The following is a 24,163-nucleotide window of genomic DNA, read 5'->3' as shown; positions in this document are numbered from 1 at the left end:
TAATGATTTACTGAAGATAAATCGAGGTTCGTATAACTTTCTCTCAATGCAGTGTTTGTAGTGTTTTCTACCTCCGAAACGGCTCATATAGACAGGTTAACTCATGGTTAAACTTTATGTAAATTAGCTAACCTAAACTAATGTTATGTTAATTAGCGCTAGCCAAACGGTAATAGCTAGCACACAACTTAAATTTGTTTTGCACAACTTTTCTGAATTTCAATAATTCAATGCTCTCCTACAGTAATACTTCGATAGTACTATCCGTGTTAAATGTACTGCTCATTTGAAGTGAGCGCTTCCGGCCGCTCGCGTTTTCACAATAAAAGCTTTCGATGGAGACTTTCATTGTGAAAGCAGCGACGGAAAATGCCCGGTGCTTGTCATGGTATTGTCAGGGGGCTGGTCACTGTGTTTGCTCTGACTGTATGTGCATTACTAAACCTGATGGCTGTTGATCATGTCATGGCGTTTATAGGAATTCAGATGCTATGGGCTAATTCATCTAAACACATATTTGTACATGAAAAGTGATTTTTTTTTTTTTTGCAGTAGAGATTGGTGACCAGGAAGACACTGCTTTAATCTGAGTCAGATGTAATCTTGCATTGTGCTCCTGAATGTGAAATCTGTACATTGTGTGACACAGTTACAGCTACATAACGGTCCTCTTCTTCTCTAGGAGGCGTCCTGTGCAGACTAACGGCTTATTGTGGATATTTGTTTCAGGTATGGGACGCAGAACAAAGCCGGATTGTGAACTTCTGAACCCGTCCACCCTGGCTTACGAAGACGTATAAATGACGTCCAAAAATGAGTCTTATGATAGCTCGTGTTTGACGGGAGGAATTAGCCTCAAGTTGAACCGTCCTGGACTGTTCATCACACACCTGGTCTCATTATTCCCCCTTTTCACTTGTGTGTGTGTGTGTGTGTGTGTGCACACACACAAGTGCCTGTGTCTGGATTTGTGTGTGTTGCAATTAGGATTAACCTAGTACTTCAGCTGATGCTGATTGGAATGACGTTCAACACTCACTCCCAGGCTGGCTTTTCACAAGAACACTGGGCTGGACGCTGTGTGTGTGTTTTGGGTCAGACAGGAAGAAAGAGGACACGGCGATTACAATCTAATGTCAACATGACGGGTGACTGCGTCGTCTGCCTGGACCCAAGCCGCTGTCTTTTATATCCCTTCAATCTCTCTCCCCACGTACACACACACACACACACACACACACACACACACACACACACACACACACACACACAATGAAGGTTTAGTGGACCGACTGCACTACTGTACCTGGCATGGTGCCTTTTGGCCCAGGAGGTTGCGAGTGGAGTTAGACCACGACACAGACGGGCTGGCTCTCTCTCTCTCTCACACACTTCATGATGTAAATATTCCACTTAAACTGGTTTTCTACATTTTTGTAAAATAATTTATGCATCAGTATTCACCTCTTATTCATCTTCGGCCCTCCTTATAAATATGCATCAAGGAGTCTTGGATTAGGGACAGGAATCCTTTCCTAAAGCCCAGCGTGTGTGTGTGTGTGTGTGTGTGTGTGTGTGTGTGTGTGTGTGTGTGTGTGTGTGTGTGTGTTTGGGAGAAAGCATGTGTGTGTGTGAGTGGGTGCATGCATACTTGAGTGTGTGTGGTTGCGTCTTAAGCCAGCCAGAGCAGAATACGGCCTGCTGTAAGCCCAGGCATGTGTGATTTGTGTGATTGGGTTTAGAATGCGTCGATGGCCGACGTGTTGGACACCGGCTGACCAGACGCTCCACGGTTTGACGCGGGCTGTCGAGCTAAAAATATCAAGGTAGGACCACACTGCCTGTCTGTCTTTTGTTTACAACCCCTAATTCTATTACAGGGGGTTCATTGTTCCAATCAGTCCTCGGGGATGAATATGTATTGATAGCCGTCTCTGTAAGATATGTATTAATGTAGTGCATGTGTGTGTAAGCCAGGGATCAGTGAGACACAGCGGGACGTATTAGGAGAGAGCTGTTTTTGTTTTTTATGTGTGAGTTTTAATTGATTTTCTTCTTTTCGTTATTCATCCTCGTGTGTGTTATTTCCATAACCTCCAGGCTTTCAAAATCCAATTTGGGAAACAAATTCCCAGATTTTGGGATTGGCTTATTAGGGATATTGTATCATATTATTAATGTTTATTCTGGAATGTGTGTAGAAATATGCACAGATAAGCTCAAAATCCAAATTCTTATTTTACACAGTGACTAAATGTACATGTGACTAAATCAGTTTTTGTATGAAATGAAAGAGAAAATATAAATTATACTCTGATTCTTCCCTTCTGTAGGAACAAAAGTAATGCTTCAGTTTCTACTAGAATGTCTGTACGAGAGGTTCTGAGAGGAAAGTATAAAAAGCTTTCTGTGTCACTGACCATCCATCCTCGTCTTTCTGTCTGTCCATTGATTTTTTTTTTTTCTTTCCTTACTCTCAAGAGTCGTGTGTGGTTGTTACTTTTTAAACGCTATTTTTGTATTTTCTGGAAGGGTTTGAAACACTTCCAGATAATATGAAAATGGGAGCTGACCATGTGAAGCTCTTAACAGGTTCCCACTGAGCGCACAAAATGTGGGCATAGAGCCACTCGGTTTTTAAGAAATCCCAAAATAATGAACACTCCCACAGATCATGCCTCTGATACTTTTTGAATGAAATCTCAATATTGATTTATATTTCATCATTTTTTTATTTTCCCCTCAAATCTATTGGAAAGGAAAAACTGACATCCTGTTAGATCTATGGAGAATACTTACAGTACATATCTTAAGCCTTAACAATCATTTGGTGGGAATCCACTCCAACACTTCAGAGATGCAGTGAACAATGAAACGCTACAGCCGTCAGCATCCTGCATCAAATGCACCTCAACATCATGTGACCCTAAAGAGCAATAACCTGCTTCCTTCTTGCCCACTGTGTTGACTTGGACGTTGTTAGTTGTTGTGCCTGAAGCAGTTCCATGTCATGTTGCCTGGCTTGCTTTTTAGGAACTGTGATGTCTTGTGTAAATTGATGCTCTGACATTGTGATAATCCAGCTCACGGGATGTCTCACAAGTGTTGAATAGAGAGAAACTTCTGTCCTGTAATGAACACTGACGTTTGTGTCGGTTTCATTGATGGCTGACTTTAGGCTTTACTGAACAGAATTATTGCTTTCTGTACTTGTATGATGACACGTGTGTGTGAGCCCCTTTTTATTGGCTATGACAACCACATGACGTTGATGATGATGATGATTATGAGTGGCTATTTTTGGTGTATTTCAGAGTTGTCTCGGGAGCACGGCGGGGCCATCAGACAGATATTACACAGTCATGGCAGAAGCAACATGGCCATAATTTGATAATACCCACATTTGCATTTCCCAAGCGTCTCGTGCAACCACGGCTCAGCAAGTGTAAGTAAATCTCTCCTTCAGGGCAGTTTACTGTGCATGCCTTGACAGTTTGCCACTTAAAACGTGTTTGCTTGTCTACTTATCAGGCTGCCCCTCAATCTGGGACAAGTGAAAGCCCAAAGTGTTTTTCTTTTCTCCTGGGAGTAGTTTCCTCTCAAAGTCCTACCAGTTCCACTGACTAGTTAAGTGTTGTTTGTGCAGATGTGGCAGCAGTGTAGAGGCTGTCAGAGTAGCAACCTAATGCACTGAACGCCCCCCATGTCTGCCTGCTCTGTTTATTCTTCAATTAGCCACGGCTTAAGTTGGCACGATGTCAATTGGGCATGAGAACCCATAGCCCACACTTGTTGAGCCCAGTAGAAAAACCTGCGGAGCAAAGCAAGGGCTTTATAAATTAGGACTCAATAATCATTTTGTGAGGCTGTTCTGTCTGTCTGTCTCTGTCTGTCTGTCTGTCTGTCTGTCTCTCTGTCTGTCTGTCTGTCTCTCTGTCTGTCTGTCTGTCTGTCTCTCTGTCTGTCTCTCTGTCTGTCTGTCTGTCTCTCTGTCTGTCTCTCTGTCTGTCTGTCTGTCTGTCTGTCCGTCTGTAGTAGAAAACAAGTGTCAATGAAAGAGCAGGCTGCTTGACTCTTTGTTTGTGAATGAATGAGACAAAATCGTAGTATGAGTCAGTATGTGCGTATAAGAAACGGTGTGTATTTTGAGGCAATTGTGTGTGTGTGTGTGTGTGTGTGTGTGTGTGTGTGTGTGTGTGTGTGTTTTCCGAAATGATTGAGGTTTTAAGCACTGCTGAAATCAATTGGAAGACTCTGAAGAGTCAGTTTCCATTCTAAAAGACAAGCTAAATCAGTCGTATGTTTTGATCTGTTGAACTCATATTTTAGGAATCTAGTGCTTGCTCAAAGAAACTTCAGCAGGGCTGTTTGTTGACAAAGAGGCTTGAACTCAAGCTCTCCAGTTGAAGGATGGTTTGTTTAAGAGCCTTATACATATATCATAAAATATATGATTTTTTTTAATCCTTCTACCAGATCGTGAGGTTAGTTATTACATAAAAATTGTCCAATTCAGTAAAGATTGTCGATTTTTTTTTAATAAATTTGATGATTTGTCCATGGGAATTATGTTTATAGCGACCGGCAGACGGACAGATACAGTATAGACAAACGAGCAAATGAAAACAATTCAAAATACTTTATGTTTTTCTAGTGACATAGAAAGCAGCGATGAATTAAAATTTGCAATATCACCTTCTAAAAACCATCGATCAACAGACAGACGGACAGATATTTTAGATTGACACTTTGTCTTTTTTTTTTGGCTATTTTTCACTCGCCGCTGTCACGAGTCAAACTATTCAGGAAACCCCCCGAGAGTTTCCAACACAGACTCTGATAAGCACATTATATTTACTCAGCCATTGTTAGCGTCTACAGCCGGACTACAGCGAGGTGTTCTGTGTATGAAACCAGCTGAAGCTGGCTGAGAGCCCGCTTTATGAGTTGTTTTTAGAATAAAAGACGGTTCACACAGTTCACGGTGGGGAGACCTTCACATTCCAGCATGAGCTGTGCTTTAATTACTCATTCAACATTTCATAAATGACAACTCTAACTCAGCCATGTGATTGCAGATCTAGTTTATGCGACATGGGAATGCGTGAGAAAGTGTTTGCATGTTTGTGCTTGTGTCCGTCTGGACTTCTGAGCCTGTGTGTGCGCACATGAAACATGAAGTGAAGTCAAAACGCGACACAGAGGGAGTTGTGGACTTCTTTAACAAAGTTATGCTGCAAAGCAATTTCCTAAAAACCCGATGTTTAGACCCTCTCAGTCATCGCTCATGGCGGTGTTTATCTGCAGAGAGTCCTCTGCCTGTGTTTTTCTCACTTCTTCTTGTTTTGCTGTGTTCGGGACACATCTGGGCGTCAGCCTGTAAGAAGTGGGTGTGAAGCCCCCCGCCAATACCAGCACGCAGGTGAGGTCGGGACTTTATCAAAAGGCAGCGGCCGGGCCACATCACTGTCTCCATCGCTCGCTGTGTGTCATGGGTGTATAAATAGCTGCAGGTCTGTGTGTCCGTTTGACTGAGGGTGAGCCACAAATACACCCACCCACACACACACACACACACACACACACACACACACACACACACACAGAGCAGAGAGGCTTGCTCCTCGGCTGCATTCATTCAAAATTAGGGCAACGCAGCACCTTCCCACAGGGTCGTGTGGCTGTGTTTTATTCGTGCTTTAGATTGTAACCGCCGTGAAACGATCGTTTTATTTCTGTGATTCACTGCTGTGTTTTCACTTCCGCTGCTCCCTCTCTCCATTCATTATCTAGCTCACTCGACCACCACTCCACACGTCTCTCACTCATTGAGTTGGGGATGAGGGCGGCAACTTTAGACGGTGTGTTCACAAACGACAATGCTGCATAATATACCTTTTTTAAAACAAACTTTTTTACTCTTCCATTTGTAGCAGTTGGACCAGAAACACTTGTGTGTTTAAACTTGACGTAAGCAGTGCAGCAGTAACGTGGGGGAGTGCAGTAACAGAGGGAGGATTGGCTGCATGCTGTCTGACCTGGGAGCTGCCCAGCCCCACCACGGCCTTGAAGTGTGTAGCGCTCAGCGGAGGGAAACTAGCTTCACAAGACTCAGCTGTTAGCTTGTAAACTGATTAGAAGATTTCCAGAGAATTCAGTCGTTTGCCCTTTTTTAAACATTACTCAAAAAAACAAATAGAATATCTGAATTGTACTGCTGATGTGGAGCGCGACTCTGGAATTATGGGAAACTGGGGTCAAAGCAGCAAACGTCTAATCTCCCCGCAACAGGTGTGTGTGTGATGACACGAGGAAAAAATGGGAGAAAGGACCAAAGATTGAAGGATGAGAGGAATGCTTCATGAGTAACGGAGAAAAAGGGAGTGTGAGAACTCCAGCGGTGTGTGTGTGTGTGTGTGTGTGTGTGTGTGTGTGTGTGTGTGTGTGTGTGTGTGTGTGTGTGTGTGTGTGTGTGTGTGTGTGTGATACAGACTGTAGAGAGCAGCGCCCTGACACTGAGCCCCTCACTGGCACACAACCACTCATAGGTATAACCTCCTCAGTGTGTTTGTGTGCTTTTAACGAGACTCCTGCCGTGTCAGAGCTTCGCCACACTTCATTGTGATTAATGCCGTTTGTGTTGGGATTGTAAGCATCAAACCAGGCTTCAAAGCGCGCATGTCTGCGCTTGCATAATGTTTCTCCAGTATCTTCCGTCTGAGCGCATGCATCCAGCTCTGCATATGTCTGCGCGGCTGTGCGTCTCTGAGCGCGGCTTGTGTGTGTAAGTGTGTAAGTGTGTGTGTGTGTGTGTGTGTGTGTGTGTGTGTGTGTGTGTGTGGTTGCAAGTCGGGGAGAGAGGGACAACAAGGGAGGGAGAGAGAGAGGGAGAAATGAGAGAGGTTTCAGAGCTCAATGAGCAAACACTGTGTCCTGATGTGCTGGTGCACGCTGTTTCTCTGCCAAGTTTTTGCAACGCCACAGGATTCTTTAAGTTTTTGGTAGAAGTTGCTGCTGCTGTCTGTTTATCGTTTAGCCGCCTCAGGTTTCTGCTTGTCTTCATTTACCATCTCTTAAGGTAATGTATGGGATGCATTTAAACTATTGGTGTGTTTAAGTGTCAGCGTGGCGTCTAATGATTTGTCTTAAGTTTAAGTAGAGTTCATGAAGATAAGAGACGCGTAGTTACATTTTTAATTCTAATTCTTCTTTTTTTCAGAATGCTTCACGTGTATTTTCCTCACACGTCCTCTTTCATTTTATCTTTGCTTAAATCTTTATCATCTTGCTCTGCCTTTTTTCAGATTTAAATCGTCTTAGTGGAACGCTTAAAGATGTATTAATACAAAAGAATTGATATCCAGTGACTTTAAAGTTTCTAACATTTGTTAGAATTTGTTTTTGAATAATGAAACATGAAAAAGTTAATTTTTTAAAATGTATTTGAATCATGTCTGATACTACTTTATGTGGGTTTTTTTTTTTTCAGACGGGGGTTTAGTGTGTCTGTTCATTCAGGTCAGATTTAGCATTAGCACCAAGCCATTCACCTTTGTTTGTTTTTCTTCACTTTCTATTGTGAGGCATCTGACACATTGTGCGCCGTACAGATAAACGAGAGTACAGTGTCGTCGAGAAGATAACAGTTTTCAGTGACAGAATTATTATTTTTTTTGTTGAAGAGAATTTACTTCTTACTTTTAATTCTTTTAAGTCGTTCTTTCCCGTAGAAACGGTCATCTTTCCGTTAAGTTTGAGCTCGTAAAGCTTCACACACAGCTCTGTGCCTTTTGTCCGTCTTGAGGTTTCAGTCGAGATGAAGTCATCGTTGTGATGAAGAACTTGCTTTCATCGGGGAATAAAAGTGTGGTTTGTATGAGAAGAATGTTTACGTTGAGTGGAAGGTCAGCCAGTGTTCCTGCCCTTCAGGTACATGACGGCTCTCGGCTGCCTGGTCGTCAGGCGTTGGTGTAGCGGGAGCGTCACTCGTTCTTAATTAAGATGATGGCGTTCCATGTAGATTAAGTCTTCCTACACTCTGGCATTTGTTACTAATTGAGCCAACACTATAAACAATCTAATCCACTTTTAAACTACTCTCTACCTTTGACCCATTTCTCATGTGATCGCATTTTGGATCGCATGTTGAGTATGTGTGAATTTTTCTGCTGAAATGTGTAATGGTTGCACTGTGAGTGTGTTTTGTCAGTGTTGAACATATGTTCTTATCCAAACATTGCAGCCTTCCTCTTTGCCAAGTTTAAAACTAATTAAAGTGTTTTACAATGCAGCTGTACGACCATTTGTACTGAGTGTGAATGGTACGATTTACTGATCTGGAGAAAAATCTAGAAGTACGATTCTACAGAACTGTTTCAATTACATTCAGCATATCAAGTAAATAGATTTTAGCTTCTGATAATGAAATAAAGAGTTAAATGTGCTGCAGTCGTCTTCCAACCTTTACAGATATGTGAAATATTCATATAGTCATTTAAAACACTCCAAATAGAAAGTACAGTTCAGTTAACATCTAAGTCTAATTGAACACACACACACACACACACACACACACACGCACACACAATCCTGTTGAGCAAATAACTTTCATAGTACCCATATTTGGCTTTAATGTTATATATATTGCTTTTAGTAACAATCAAAGATGGAGAAGTTCTTTATCCGCATGTGTCAATTCTCCACTTCAGCTTTCTGTCTGGTATTCTACAGCTTTGATCAGATAAGAATCCAAACAGGTTATGCAACAGAGAGCGTGAAATGAGATGAATGAGGAAAATCATGTCCCGGCACAATCCCCTCGATTTGTACCGTTCTTTTTTAGGAAGTTCAAATGTATTTTCATATTATATAAGTTTTACCCACGTTAACATTTTAATTTACCATTAAACAGCAGATAATAAATGGAAGACGAGACCTGAAGCTGTATTCTATAACGTCATAACTCCGGTGCTTATGTCCTGCAGAGAGACTCATTTTCTATCGTGGGTTCACTCAAAGGTGATCTGTGGATTTCCCCTCTGTGTTGCAGTTTGCTCCATCACTGAGTGCCTCAGAGGACGAGCAGTCTGCGGAGAAGATCCAAGATTCTTGTAACTTTTCAGCCGGCCACATCCTGTTGAAACCCATCTTTCCTCTCGTGTTCCCTCGGTCCGTCCTAACCGCCTGCTCTCATTCCTTCTTGCTCAACAGACACATTTCAGTCCACTCTCACATTCACGCACCTCCCCTCATTCTGGCCCCGTGATTATTATTTTCCTGCTCTCCTGTCCCCCGTCTCCTTTACCTGTCTGAGAAGGACGATTCCATTTTTCTGCCAAATTTGTAACCACACCGCCGCTGCCCCACTCCCTCTTCTAACCCCTCTGTTCCCCTCATGGGCGCCATATCAGACAGCAGTGCCACATTCCCTTCGTCGCCACTGAGAGCCTCTCTCCACCCCTAACCGCCTCGCCAACACCAACATCAACACGACCCAATGGAGACAAAAGATATGATGCTGATGAGCATGTTGGCGGTGGACAAAGGGGAGAACGAGGGAGAGAGGGAGGAGGCGGAGGGGACACAGCAGGAAAATGGTCGACTGGTGCTGGCCGACGGTCTCGCAGAGAGAGGAGCCAAGAGCCTGACTTCTGGCTCTGGACCGCAGGTGTCCAATGGCTTCACCTCCTCCGCCCCTCAGAGCCCTAAGGAGGGACCGGGGACCGCAGCTTGCTCTGGAGAAACGGCCCCTGAGCCCGGAGGAGGCACCGGGTCCTCGGTGCCGCCGGGAGGCCTCAGGACTCTGGTGGTCCAGCACACCAGCTCGGAGAGGCCCAGAGAAACCTGGAGCAAGAAGATGGACTTCTTGCTCTCTGTGATCGGCTACGCTGTGGATCTGGGAAATGTCTGGCGCTTCCCTTACATCTGCTACCAGAACGGAGGAGGTGAGGAAACCAAACGGTGTTTGAAAAGAGGAAGAGGAAGATGAGGAGTGAGGTAGAGAGCAGTGTACAGGACATCCCATGTGAGAATTATAATTAGAAAGAAGAGAAGAGGCGTTTTCATGGTTTCAACTGTACTGCAGCGTATACTGTACGTTTACAATAATCATAGGAATAATTCACAATACATATAGCAGCTGAAGTAAGTCAGTTTTCTGCCGTCTCACTTTTTCCATCATATAAAGATGGAGGTGTAGACCTACTGAATATAGAATGCTGCAGTTAACATGGTTGTTTAAGAATAGCACTTCATTCAGTGCAATTCTTGCAGGCTAGCAAAAAGGTTAGCAAATATTTTCTAAAAGTCTGTTGTCTGTATCGGCAGAAATAAGTGTCACTAGAAACAGAATTTGAATGATTTACATTTGAATTGCTCAACTTGATAGTTGCCTCTTTTATATACTTCACATTCAGTTTAGTTTAATTTCAGTTTTCTGAGAAACACATCTTGTCGTTGAGGAAGAGCATTCAAGTGCAGATTCAAAGAACTCGATCTGTGAACTCTTTAATAGTTTGTTTATTGGATTAAATCCAAAGTGTCAGAAATGAGAAAACGGTTTGTATTTTCATTTCGTCCTCCCTGCTGCTTGGTGACGAAGCTGCAGTTTGCTGAGAAAACTTTTAAAGTTCGATCCAGCGCTGGGGGTCGTAGCGGGCTGGTCCACCCTGTACACTTTCTGTATCTGCCATTACACAAGATGGACCAGCCGGATCTTACTCAAATGTGTGTATTACCATGACTTCTTGATGCATTACGTGGTGATGCCACATAATGTCAGAATGAAGTGCCAGTACAACGGAAACCAATAGAAAGTCACACATTCCTACAGGTTCAACAGAAATTAGTTTTCATCAGATTCCATGTAAGGAGGAGGTTTATGGATGGTTGGGTCAAACACGGGACTTTCATCCATGAGACCGTTGTTCATGTCCCGTGTAAAACCCCAAAAAGTCAGCGTTGACTTATTGTATTGTCCACTGTGAGGCGATGGGGTTTGAGTTGCTACAGCCGCTACCTGAAGGTGCGACCCGCCATGCTCCGGGTGAAGTAGTCTCCTGGTGGTGGGGAGAAAAATAAATAAAATACAAGTCATTTTCTCGTTTCTGCCACTTTGGATTTAATCAAATAAACAATCGAAAGGTTCAGACCAGAGTTCTGTGAATCTGCACTCGATTGCTCTTCCTCAACGACCGGATGTGTGTCTCATTAAACTGAAATTGAATTGCAGGAACTAAATCTGAATTATGAAAGCTGAATGTGGAAGTAATAGTAAACTTTCAGTGAATATCAAATAGTTTCTGCAACTTGATTCAATTTCATAACATTCAGTTTTAAGTTGAGGGTTCTAAACTAATGCATTACATTTTAATTCATGCTATTCAGTTATTCAATTAAATTATTCAAATTCAACGATACAAATTAAAATCATGTGATCAATATTGTGTTTTATTTAAATGCAATTAATCAAGTTGAGTTATTTAAAAAAAACACAATTTGAATAAGTGAATAGCATAATGTTAAATGTAATGCATTACATAAATACAGTTTTTAGTGCCACATAATTCTGCGAGGAGTTCTGCCGGTGCTCTGTTACTACGGTCTTCACCTAGCGGCAAACAGGGCCTCCGTTTCCACGTTTATTGAATTTGCAATAATAAAATCTTTGCAATTTCCTGTGTTCTGTGTGTGTGCCTCACGGAGCGAGGTAGAGATGGGGACTGGGAGACACTTGATAGAGGCAACAGTATTAATTGTGGTTTTTATGAGAACACCTTCAGTCTCTTTCTCCTTGCTTAATAACCTGTCTCCCAGGCAGCTGCTCAATCAACCCTTATCTTTCCTTTCATGTCACAAAGACACACAGCGTGCACACATGCACGTAAAACTAGTTGATAATCAGATAGAGAGAGAGAGAGAGAGAGAGAGAAAGAAAGGAATATGGAGAGAGATTATCAAACTCTGCTCGGTGGGTTGGAGAGTTCAAAGATCTGGCTGCCGTCCTGCTGCCTTCTAATTCTCCCTCCTTCACTTTCTACTTTCCTTACTTAGCAGCCAACATCGCAGTGGCTCCACTTTGTCATCGCAGAATTTGAACCAAATGACTCTCTTACTGCGTGTTTCCACATAATAAAGGGAACCGGGCAAGCATACAGTGTTTTTGAATGGACTAGGGTTATGTAAATCATGGGGTACTTACAGCGTTTAACGAGTTTTACAGAGTGCTCTTTAATGTTCTTGTCGATCAGGAGTTATTGAGAGGACCACGGTGTGAACGAGCAGCATTTCTCAGGAGTGTAATTTGACTTTTTACTGTTCGTCCATAACTTATTCTCCTCTCACTTTCCCCACTGTTTTCATCCCCACATTTGTAACCCTTGCTCTCCCTCTCTCACCCCCGTACACACCTTCCGTCCTGGTGTCTCTGCCCAGGTGCCTTTCTGCTGCCCTACCTGTTGATGGCCGTGTTCGGAGGGGTCCCTCTCTTCTACATGGAGCTGGCTCTCGGCCAGTTCCACCGCAGCGGCTGCATCTCCATCTGGAAACACATCTGCCCCATCTTCAAAGGTACCAGGAGGAGTGGAGAGAAAGCAGAGCCGATGGAGAAATGAGTTAGTAGCAATAGCTTGGATTAAAAGGCAAGTAGAGGCCATGAGAGACCAGGGCCGACTAACGGGGAAATTGGCAGTAGGAGAACAAAGCGCTGATAAAGGACAGTGTTGAGCCGTCGGAGCCTGAGAGACGGCTCATTTAACCTGCTGCTCCCGCCTCAGTACAGTTCCCTTGAAGAGCATCCCAAGCCTTTTGTACATCTAATGAGATATACCGACTCTCTGTTATGGAAATTGTCACATTTCCATGCCAAATGCCAGATGCTCAGAAATGTGATAGTATGTCGGTTGTTGTTGTTTGGAAATGTCACCCACTTACCCCGTAGCAACTTGAATTAGCTTGAAAACACCACCGATGTCTCTTCAAGTAGTGACTGACTGGTGTCTCACACTTCATGAAATATTTGGTCCTCAATAAAACGCACTTGGGAGGTTTATGATCATTTTTTTTCTTTACTGTTTTTGTGCTAACACTAGTTTCTTCCACTCCTCCAGGGATCGGCTTTGCCATCTGCATCATAGCCCTCTACATAGCCTTCTACTACAACACCATCATGGCCTGGGCCTTGTACTACCTGCTATCGTCCTTTCGGTCCACTCTGCCCTGGACCACCTGCACCAACAGCTGGAACACGGTCAACTGTAACCGATACATGTCCACCGACCACAACGTGTCGTGGTCCAACTCCTCCACCTCCCCCGCCGAGGAGTTCTATACGTAAGTGCATGTAAGTCGGATGTAGAGGCGTAAGGGGGGCGAGCTGCACTGGAGGGAGACGTCAAGTGAAGGAGGGAGGATGACTTCCAGAGAGCGATTACAGGGTTGGTTCTGGTGTTTTAGATTTACCACCATCCCCCCCTTTTTTTCAATAATACTCTTGGATGTCTGGTGGTGAAGACATAGCAACAAGAAGCGATTAGAATCACTGATCTCATCTGAGATGGTTAGAAATACCGGAGTGATACAAGTTATAAAATATGACGTATCCTCACACGTCATACTTATTGTGACGGTCGACTAAAGCTCCACATACAATTCAATCCCGTGGGAAGGTAGACTTTAGTTCAATCAGGAAAGACAACAGACACAAGATGGCGAGAAGGCAGAAGCTTTATTTGATGGACTTTATTTGATAGACTTTGCCGTTGACTCTGTCGATTTGATTTATGGGGATAGAGCTCTATAAATAGCAGTCGATTGGAGCTCCGCTTAGGGAGCCACAGACTTGACTCTCGTGGTGGAGAAGCTGGTCTCAAACGACGTCAACGAGATGAAACGGATAGTGTTTTAAATATTCTTCAGCTGAGATGATGTTTGGATGATAGGAAAGCCTTCAGAACGAATCCCAAATTCTTAAGTATTAACTTTGTCTAAACAGACATGTTTGAAAACTGCCAAGTGTGATTCCATTTTGGCTTCTGTGGCGTAGCAAACAGTTTGTGCAAATAGATATTACAACAAACCAGAATGCTCTCGCTTCACTGTAAATAAGCATGCCAAAAGATGAGCTCACCCTTTAGACATGTATTTTTAATAAAACAAATTATTATTTATATTATTCCATGTCTTCCAGTAATTAACTCAAACCACCGAACTCTGTCAAGTTGGGTGTTTTTTTAGTTTTTTAGAGCAACATAAACCCTGAGCTGTGTCTTTATTACTCCTGACTGCTTTGACACTCTACTGGCTCGGTCTTATCAGCCGCTCACTCCACCGTGTCTTTGTCTGTCCGCTGAGACAGATTCAGGGTTTATCCGTAGTTGGCTTTTCCTAATACAGGTTTTAAAGAACAAATTCCGCAACTCAGTCTGGCGCCAGAATTTCCTGTTTTCAACATAAATCACGTCTCCGTTTTATCGTCTGAGCTCTGTGTGCTTAACCTGTGACCAGATGTTAACCTCACTCTTTCATTTCAGCCTCCTTTTTTTTTTGCCCCGTAATGTTTTTCTCACTTTGGCTCGTGTAAACTTCTATGAAGTCATTCAAGGCTCTCTCGCATCAACCTTCTCATTACTGCTCATTGAATCTGTGTGTATCATGTATGTGCGTACATTATATTTGCCGGGACTCTATTGTTCTCATATTGTGCGTGTTCAGAGAGTTCATACTTTCATATTTTTCCCTTCCCTTGACCTCCCCATACCTTTTGTTCATCTCCTCTTCCTTGAACCTTTTCTTACCCTCTGATGTGTTTTCTTTATTTCTTGCTGTTCTTTCTGCATCACATCTCTTTCCATCCGTGTTCTATCCTTTTTGTCTCCTTTTCAAATCTTCCAAACATCCCTTCTACCCACCCTATCTTTGGATTCTCACTTTCTTATCTTCTCTGTCCCTCCTTATTATTCTTCACGTTTTTCTCCTACCTTCTTCCTTTCCCTACTTTCTTCCACTTTTCCTTGGTTTTCATCACTCCCTCCATATCCTGCCTTCTCCTCTAATGTCGTCTCCCTATATGCAATTGCCTTGTCTCCCTCTTTGCCCCCTCTTCGACCTCATATCTCAATCCCAACACCCCCCCCCCCCCCCCCCCCCCCCCCCCGCCTCGTTTCCTCCTTCCAGTCGCCAGGTGTTGCAAGTCCACCTCTCCCCAGGTCTGCACCAGCTGGGCTCTGTCAGCTGGCAGCTGGCCCTCTGCCTGCTCTTCATCTTCATCATCGTCTACTTCAGCATCTGGAAAGGAGTCAAGACGTCTGGAAAGGTAACCAAAGGGGCGCCTGCATGGCTAATGGGGGTGTCAGTTAGAGTGGATGGATGGATGAATGGATGGATCGATTGACGGAGCCAAAGAGGCCGAGAAAAACATGGCTGTTCTGCCATCATCGGTTCACCCTCAGTACCATTAATCACCATCATGGATCAGCAGCTATGACTGACTAGACTTAAGAGTTTATCAACAGAAACGTGAGTTGTTACTTCATCTTTTCTGCTTTAGGTAGTTTGGGTGACTGCTACCTTTCCCTACCTGGTCCTCCTGGTGTTGCTCATCCGTGGGGCCACTCTGCCAGGGGCCTGGAGGGGCGTGGTCTTCTATCTCAAGCCTGACTGGGAGAAGCTGCTCAGCACTACAGTAAGTCAGCAATCTAGCAAGGCTGTCTCTCGTTTTGAAATGTCCGTGTTGCTATTATCTTTGTTCAAGCTTCTGATCTTAACATACATCGTTCAACCTGACCGCACTCTCTCAGGTGTGGATTGATGCAGCAGCTCAGATCTTCTTCTCTCTGGGTCCGGGGTTTGGCGTGCTACTTGCCTTTGCCAGCTACAACCCGTTTCACAACAACTGCTACAAGTGAGAACTTTTGTCGAAAGCACGTGACACTGAACAATGAAACCACCATCTCAAAACTAACAATAACCGGCCTATTGTCCAGTTGTTCCAGTAATCTAGTTTTAAAAAGTAAGTCTAAATACTCTGTAGTTCTCCCTAACTCTGTTATCTTCTTGCCGCCTCAACCTCTCCACCTCAGAGATGCTTTGGTCACCAGCTCTGTGAACTGCCTGACCAGCTTTCTGTCTGGCTTCGTCATCTTCACCGTGCTGGGCTACATGGCTGAGATGAGGAATCAGGATGTGGACACTGTGGCCAAGGATGCTGGTAGAAAAACAACGCACCAACACAATCCCAAATACATAATACTTTACTCACATTGTTGGGGGGGAAACAACCAACCTGTGAGGATGAATTCAGAGGAGCTATTTTGACCTGCCTCTCTTTCTCCTCCCCAGGTCCCAGTCTGCTGTTCATCATTTACGCAGAAGCCATAGCAAATATGCCTGCTGCTACTTTCTTTTCCATCATCTTCTTCCTCATGATCATTATGTTGGGTCTGGACAGCACGGTTAGTTTGTTGATGACTCGTTTCAGCTAAATGTTCCTCTCTCCTTGCCGTTATCTAGCCGACTCTTTTTGTTGCCCAGGGCTCTTGTGTGCTCTCTCGAAAGCCAGAAACGGTGGTTTCATATTTGCCTTGTCATGAAGGCAAACGTCTTCTTCTATTTGACTAGTTGTACTCGTTGCTCCATAGAGATACCGGGTATTGTTTGTCCTCGCTGTTCCATTTTGGATAACAGTCTGCGAAAACAATGCGATAGGACTTTCATATCACTGTTGTGTGGCGATCTTGTCTCCATAAGCCAGTGTTTATCGGGTCTGAGGCAGCCAGCTGGAGAGACCCGCGGGGCTGTTATCACGTCCTGATAATCAGCGTGGAATCAGCATCGGGGTTGCTATGCTCCTCGATTTTATGACGGAGGATATTACTACAAAACGTGTCTCTGTGTTTGGACTCATGTTGGATCGGCTTTAACTTTTTTTGTCCCTTCGTTTTTTTTAAATTTTTTTGTCATTGATTGTGCCAAGGAGAGGATACACAAGGCATCTTTGGATGTTTTCCATCAGCGGATTGTCAAAAGAGTGTCATACTACCGCTGGATCGATGAGATCAAACATCTGATTTACATTTAGATTCTCAAAGCTTGCAGCCGAGGGTGCATGTACAGTATATACAGTATCGTCTGCCGTCTCTTTTTTCATTCTGCCCCCTCTGATGAGTTCCTCTCCTCGGCGGTCTCCTCTCTCCAGTTTGCCGGGTTGGAGGGGGTGATCACAGCGATGCTCGATGAGTTCCCTCATGTCCTGGCTAAGAGACGAGAGTGTTTTGTGTTGGGCCTGGTGTGCGTCTGCTTCCTCGGGGCTCTCTCCACGCTCACATATGTAAGTTAATAACCACATTAAACACTGGTTACTAAAATGAATCCCATCATGAAAACATCATATATATAATCAATTTAGATCTTAAAAATCTCTCTAATATGCAATGAAATAGATGTATTGTGATATCTGCTACTAATAACAAACATTACTTCAACACTCCATCAAAAGTCTCTTAAATGTTTCTGCTGTATTTTAAGTAATGTGATAGACCGCAGTTAACAATTAGCCTAAATCCCATTAGAGCAGTAATCTGATGATCAAGCCTAAACAAAGTTCCCTAATTGTCTTAGACTGAGTAGGTGAAGCCGCTAGCATCAGAGTAACTTGCCGTTCCTCTCTCGCCTCGTCTGCTGTGTCAGGGAGGAGCGTTTGTGGTGAAGCTGTTTGAGGAGTACGCTACGGGCCCCGCAGTCATCACCGTGGTCCTGCTCGAAGTCATCGCCGTCTCCTGGTTCTACGGCAAGTTTTGACTGATGTTGATTGTGATGGAAAAGATGACTTGAGACCTCATTGAGAATGACCGTGAAAGTTGGTAGGAAAGGGGTGACGCCATACTGTATCACAGTGTGTTTTTGAGCACAGATTGGGAACTTGTGGCACTCTGATATTTGGGGACTGTGTAGTGATTTTGTGTGTGTGTGTGTGTGTGTGTGTGTGTGTGTGTGTGTGTTCCAGGTACCAACCGTTTCTGTAATGACATCCAGCTCATGCTTGGTTTCTACCCGGGGTGCTTCTGGAGGATCTGCTGGGTGGCCATCTGCCCCTGCTTTCTGCTGGTGAGGCCCGTGTATTTACACGTTGAAAGCCAATAAGTCGATGACTGCTGCATTCCTGATTTTGTCGCACGTACCCTGATGTTTGATCCTCGTTTTTAGCTGACCTCTGCTTTTCTTCTCGTTCCTGTGTGCAGTTCATCATCATCAGCTTTCTGGCCTTCCCTCCAGAGGTCAGGTTGTTCAACTACCACTTCCCGCCATGGACCACTGCCCTGGGCTACTGCATCGGGGTGTCTTCATTCATCTGTGTGCCTGTTTATATGGTCTACTACTTGCTCAGTGCCAAGGGAACATTCAAACAGGTGCGGCATTTCCTTTGTTTTCCTTTTGCCCACTAATCGGTAGCTTGACAGTTCACTCCTCCAGTCCGTCGATTACTGTGAGTCAATAAGCATACGTTGTGATCCTGATGAGCAGGTGGCATCTTGCATGGCATAGATATAGTTCCTCTCGTCCTCCCCACGTGTCCTCCTCCTTCAACCCATATCCCTGCCTGACCTTTGTTCACTTGCTGACACCTCTCCAACAACAGGGATTGCCTCTGTTGCTTTCCTTTTCATGCACCGTCAGAGTCGACCCTCTGCAGGGAATACATGACTGGAGATCAGGATCAAAGGAGCACAGAGGAGGAGGCACAGGCCAAACATTAAAGCCGAGCCAAAGCCAGGGCAAAAAAAAGCCTTGACAACTTCCAGGCCCCATAGAGGCTAAATTAGAGCAGACCAGGCTTGTGTCATCAACAGCCCTTTAGAATCGGAGCACCCTGCATGACAAACGAGGCGTAGACAATTTTTCAAAAACTAGTCTTCAAAACGTCTAGAGACAGATTTTAGACATCTGCATATTGTATGTTGTTGCTGTTTGAGCAAAGGATCTTTAATTCCTGCTCCTGTGGAGCCCGACCTAACATTTCCAGGTGTGTATTTGCTCTTTGTAGTATACTCTGAGCTTGTAGCTTATATAATACATACTAATACAAAATGTCTTCATCATATTTATTCATTAGTTTCATTGTTATCTTGTCATGTGCTTTGTTAGAGTTGACAGAAGGTAGGAGGATATCAAAGAGGCTGGGTAGACTGTATGTCCAGTGTTGACACTGCTGCCAGGGCACACAATGACACTGATACACACTGTCAACACACACCGGAGTCGTGTGCATGTGAGTGTGAAAGAAGACGGCGTCAGTGTAACTCATGAGGCCAAGCGAGGTTAAAATATCCGTAGTTTCTCTATAGCAAAACTGCGGTTGTGTTTATCATCTGGAACATCTGTTCACTTTCCAGTGAACTCACTTTAGATGTGCAGACTATTCCTTCTCTTCCTGGTTCTGTAATGTTTTTGATCAAGTCAGGTGTGTTTGAGATTAGAACCAAAAGGATTTTTCAACCAACACACAAATAATCTCCAAACAACAATCTGCGGATATTTGTTAGAATCATAACTAGTTTCCTAATGCCAGGTTCAGATTGACTACAAGCCGTCTGACTAGTCATGTGACTGAATATCTTTGGGTTGGACAAAACAAGACAGTTAAGAATGTCAATTTAAGCTCAGGGACAGATATTTTGTACATCTTTCATACCTAAACGATGAATGGGCTATTTAGCTGTAGCTGCACCGGCTTAGCCAAACGCACTCCGTTGCAGTCGGCGCTCGGTTCAGTTTCTCATTTGCTAAGTGATAGAAGACATCATGACGACAAAATCAAGAGAATAACGACCCTGCTGGACACAAGATTCCAAAGTGAAGCCGTTGTTGATAAGTTGCTGCTCCTACCGCCTGGTTAAGAGTACCGAGGAGTCAGTAGTCAATCACGGTATGAAATGGTGAATACAATGTAACCACAAGGTCCTTGAGCATACAGTCAGAATGAGCACTAAAAAAATATTAGGATGATGGGTCCAATAGTGTGCGAGATTAGCCGTGGACAGACGGACACACACAACCTAAAACATAATCTCCCAGGCTTACGCGTGGCAGAGGGAACAATGCACACTGTGCAAATTTGGTACATGTTAAATACTCATGTCTACATCAATCCTTGGATATTTGATTTTATTTCAGGGATCTTCAAAAGGATTATGGCTCCTGTATCTAATACACCTGACAAAGTCAATCAATAACTGTCGTGGCACAAGAACATTAGAACCTGCTTTGTGGTTGGTTCCTTGTCAGTTTCCAGTGAAAGTGTTTGTGTCACTTGTAATGTTCTCACTTCTCTTTCTCTTCATCCGCAGCGTCTGTTAAAGAGCATCACTCCAGAGCCCAGCGGTAACCAACACAGAGACTTCATTGTCACAAACGCAGTCTGACCAAACCTCGACCAATAGAAAGGTGTCACTCTAGCCACGTAGAGCGCCCTCTGCTGGACAAACTGCAAAACTACAGGACAAGGGGCTACCTTTCACCGTCTTTGCCTCTTTTTCATACATCACTCCACTTGTTTTTAGCCGTCTCACACCAAGATCTAGATCTAGAGGTGGAGTTATGCGGAGCCAGGCTGCAGTAGTTTACTGAGCTTTGTTTAGTTTCCTTCCTTTATGCAGATTCAGTTCTCTGCTGTTTAAAAACAACGCTTAAGCTTCAGTGTCGTCAGATCAACATCCTCTCTCTATTTGTCGCCTAAGTCATCTTGTGACCAACCTTTCTTCGGGTTATACGGTTGAGACGAATGTTTTATACAATAATAGAGTATGATACAGTCTGTGTTCATGTAGACAAATACACTTTGAGATCAGTCAAAGAAGGCCAGATAGTTCCATTTACATCCTCTCTCTGTCTTTATGGTTTCATTTTCATGTTGTGCTGTTAAGTTATGCATTCTAATATGTAGCACTATTCAGGTATCTGTTACTGAAGCCAAATATATGATATCTGTTGTGTTCATATTTCTAAAGATGTTCCCATATTTTAACTGTCCTCATGTTGTGTTGACTGTCAGCCTGTGCTTATTTGGTGGCATCTTGGACAGGCGACGGATTTGCAATGAGTTCCCTACACTGTGAAGCTGTGTGTGTGTGTGTGTGTGTGTGTGTGTGTGTGTGTGTGTGTGTGAGTGTGTGAGTGAGTGAGTGAGTGAGTGAGTGAGTGAGTGAGTGAGTGAGTGAGTGAGTGAGTGAGTGTGCGTGAGACTGCGTGTGTGTGTGTGTCTGAAAAAAAGACTGTTATAATTTCCAGTTGAGAAAAAAAAAAATAGATCACAGACATAACTAACCAAGTGTATTCATCCTATAACTGCAATATAAAATGTGTATTTATTTTATAAGGTATCATTGTTGTCATTTTGACCTCCCCCACTTGAGTGTGACAAACATCACATGTGACACAACATGACGTCGTGCTGATGGTCCTCGTTTAATCACAGTGACATCCTGCACTCTGTTGTCATTCTGCATAACTGTCAGTAATAGAAACCAAATATGGATCAGAGCTAATAACATTATCAATGGCATAGTCTGAAAATCAGCATTACTGCTTTTTACTTTCTACCAAAAAATAGTGTGTGTGTGTTTCTGAGTGTGTGTGTGTGTGTGTGTGTGTGTGTGTGTGTGTGTGTTTCTGAGTGTGTGTGTGTGTGTGTGTGTGTGTGTGTGTAGGAGCAGGAGTTAAAATATGGCGAGTACTGTACATCTAAATGTGTATTTACTAGTCAGTTTGGTATTGGTGTAATCTATCCTGTGAATACCTGTCTCCTCTCTCCATGGATGTTTGTGTGTGTGTGTGTGCGCGTGTGTGTGCGTGTGTGTGTGTGCGCGCCTTGATTAGTGTGTTGGTGCGTGTATGGGTGGTTGTGCAAAAAGGATTAGAGGTGTTCAGCCCCTTTTGTGTGCATGCCGTGATGTGTGTGTGTGTGTGTGTGTGTGTGTGTGTGTGTATATACTGTACTTCAAATGTATGTCTGTGTGCGTGTGCGTGCGCGTGTGTGTGTGTGTGTGTGTGTCTGTAATGTGATCTCCTATTGTCTTGTTAACTGCCAAAATATCTTATGAAGGATGTAAACTCCCTCTTGCCTCTCTCTCTCTCTCTCTCTCTCTTGTACCTCTCGAGCTTATGTAAGATATATGTATGTCAATAAAAGACTGTATTGAGAAATACACCTGTATAGAATAAAGATATCAAAATATATGGGAAACAACGGATAATAAAGATATATGGAAATAAATAACCTCTGTTGGTTCATTCTTTTCTTCGTTTGTCAGTCCTGTCTTGTACACAATCTGAGAAATTAGAGTAAAAAGTTGACATACTTACTAGTCTTCTAGAAACATGAACTTACATAATGAACGGAACAAAATACTTGGCGTCTTCATCTGACAGATCCACAAACAGACACGATACACTATGAAATATGTTTAATGTAAAATTCAAATACATCCAAAAGTGAAAGAGGGAATGCAGTTTGGATTAAGGGTTTCATCGCTGTGGTTTAAAGGATTCCTCAAGTATGTTCTCCAAAGAGCTGCAGCCTGAAGTCATGGTTCATGTCATTTATACATTATGTATCTGCAACAGGCTCACAGTCTGCTTATCGTCTCAGCAATCAACTCTTTACAGGATCAGTGCAACTGATTTCCCCCTTCAGTATCTGCCCATGCAAAAATGTTTATTTCTTTCATTCTTTGTCCCATGATGTATTTATGCTCATAATGATAATTTTGTGGGCGTGGCTTTGGAGGGAGGCCTGAAGAATCATGTCAGTGTCGCCTGCTCTGTAACGTTCCTGCTTTAGCAACCTGAGGAGCTAGTGCTGCTACTTTTATTAAAAAAGAGTTGGAAAAAAAGTTGGATAAACTTTAAAATCTCTTGCTGGTTCCTCCAGTGTTTCCTTTCCAAGCTTTATTGTGTTATTTTGTTGTGATGTGGTCGAACTAACTCTTTAAATCTCTTAATTTTAACACTTTGCTCTGCCATCAAGACAGAAACAAGCAGAATCTGTTGGATGATCTGCACCAAACTCCGCCACAATGTGCAGGACTGAATGCTTTTTTAATGCGGTGGTAAAACGTTGAGGCACAAACAGCTGGCCGTCGTGTGGCAACAGGATCCGGATCAGGTTCTGATTCAAGTGCGAGTGCTCTGACAAAGTGGGCACCGTGGGGCTCCTTGTGAGGTTTCTCTGCGCGTCACTGTTACTGATGCCGCGTTTGTAGAGTCTATCAGCCATTCTCAGTGACTGCATCATGAACATATCACGACATGCCGGACACGTCGGCGTGACTCCTGCATCGCCGCCATCAAAGCCTGCAGCAGAGCTCAAATCGGGTGTTGCATTGAGCCTCTTTAAAACGCTGGCTGTCCCGACCTGTCAGGACAATCATTGTTTTTGTTCCTGTCAGCCCAGAGTGTCTCTGTGTCCGTGTCTCTGTCTGTGCGCACATATGTGCACAACACAATGACTCCTTGTCACCACTGATTAATCCCACGAATGACAACTGTAATCGTCAGCTTCAGCAAACAGTCTCGTGGTCATGCAGACTCTCTCACACACACACACACACACACACACACACACACACCCCCCCACACACACACACACTAGAGGAGGTAAAAGAAGGAGCTCGAGCATTTTTGATTTCAGTGTTGATGAAAGAATCTCCAATCTGAGTGTGTATCTAATGCACAACAGATGATAGTGTAGCCAGTGGGTACAGTACATCCTGAGGTAGTGGGAGAAAACTTTTAAAGAAGTGTCATTAGTTCAGTTTTTTAGTTTCCACACATCAGCAGTTCTATCTGTCAGGTTCCAAAATAAAACTCTGAATTTTTTTATTTTTTTTGGGGAGGTTTAACTGCACCCTCTGTGAATGTGCACATAATCATACGCTGAGCCACGAGTTTCTCCCATACGTGTGAGTGTGAGTGTGAGTGTGTGTGTGTGTGTGTGTGTGTGTGTGTGTGTGTGTGTGTGTGCTTTATTGTGGCAATTTCCTCTTAGCATCCCTTCCCCCTGACTGATGGACACATCCTGTGTTCTCTGTCTCACCTTATCGCTGCGGATCTATATTAAACAGTGCGGCACGGCCAGTGTATCCCTCCACCTCTGCTGTACCTGCCATCTCAG

The 24,163-nt window shown here is 43.6% G+C and overlaps 1 protein-coding gene across 2 annotated transcripts; it reads left to right on the top strand.

Moving 5' to 3' along the window:
* Positions 1 to 1,773: 1,773 nt before the first annotated feature.
* slc6a4a (solute carrier family 6 member 4a) lies at positions 1,774 to 22,248 on the top strand. Of its 2 annotated transcripts, XM_068707043.1 has the most exons (15): positions 1,774 to 1,826; positions 3,315 to 3,445; positions 9,050 to 9,944; positions 12,433 to 12,567; positions 13,107 to 13,329; positions 15,172 to 15,310; positions 15,545 to 15,679; positions 15,795 to 15,898; positions 16,077 to 16,204; positions 16,336 to 16,448; positions 17,192 to 17,323; positions 17,683 to 17,782; positions 17,999 to 18,099; positions 18,234 to 18,401; positions 20,340 to 22,248. In XM_068707043.1, exons 3-15 carry the CDS (start codon positions 9,497 to 9,499, stop codon positions 20,412 to 20,414), a joined length of 2,001 nt encoding a protein of 666 aa, XP_068563144.1. In that variant the 5' UTR covers positions 1,774 to 1,826; positions 3,315 to 3,445; positions 9,050 to 9,496; the 3' UTR covers positions 20,415 to 22,248. The 2 variants fall into 2 exon arrangements, with proteins under 2 accessions (XP_068563144.1, XP_068563143.1); XM_068707042.1 differs by lacking the exons at positions 1,774 to 1,826; positions 3,315 to 3,445 and adding an exon at positions 6,767 to 7,078.
* The last annotated feature ends 1,915 nt before the right edge of the window (positions 22,249 to 24,163 follow it).

This window comes from Cebidichthys violaceus, unplaced genomic scaffold (genome assembly GCF_023349555.1).
Source record: "Cebidichthys violaceus isolate CVI_PGR_0920_01 unplaced genomic scaffold, fCebVio1.0.p SCAF_1, whole genome shotgun sequence".
Classification (NCBI taxonomy): Eukaryota; Metazoa; Chordata; class Actinopteri; order Perciformes; family Stichaeidae; genus Cebidichthys; species Cebidichthys violaceus.
This window is presented reverse-complemented; position numbering and strand designations above follow the sequence as displayed.

Coding starts and splice junctions, on each gene's coding strand:
- slc6a4a (XM_068707043.1), top strand. CDS start 9,497: ATGGAGACAAAAGATATGATGCTGATGAGCATGTTGGCGGTGGACAAA. Junction 15,680..15,794: donor AGAAGCTGCTCAGCACTACA/GTAAGTCAGCAA, acceptor GCACTCTCTCAG/GTGTGGATTGATGCAGCAGC. Junction 18,402..20,339: donor CCAAGGGAACATTCAAACAG/GTGCGGCATTTC, acceptor CTTCATCCGCAG/CGTCTGTTAAAGAGCATCAC.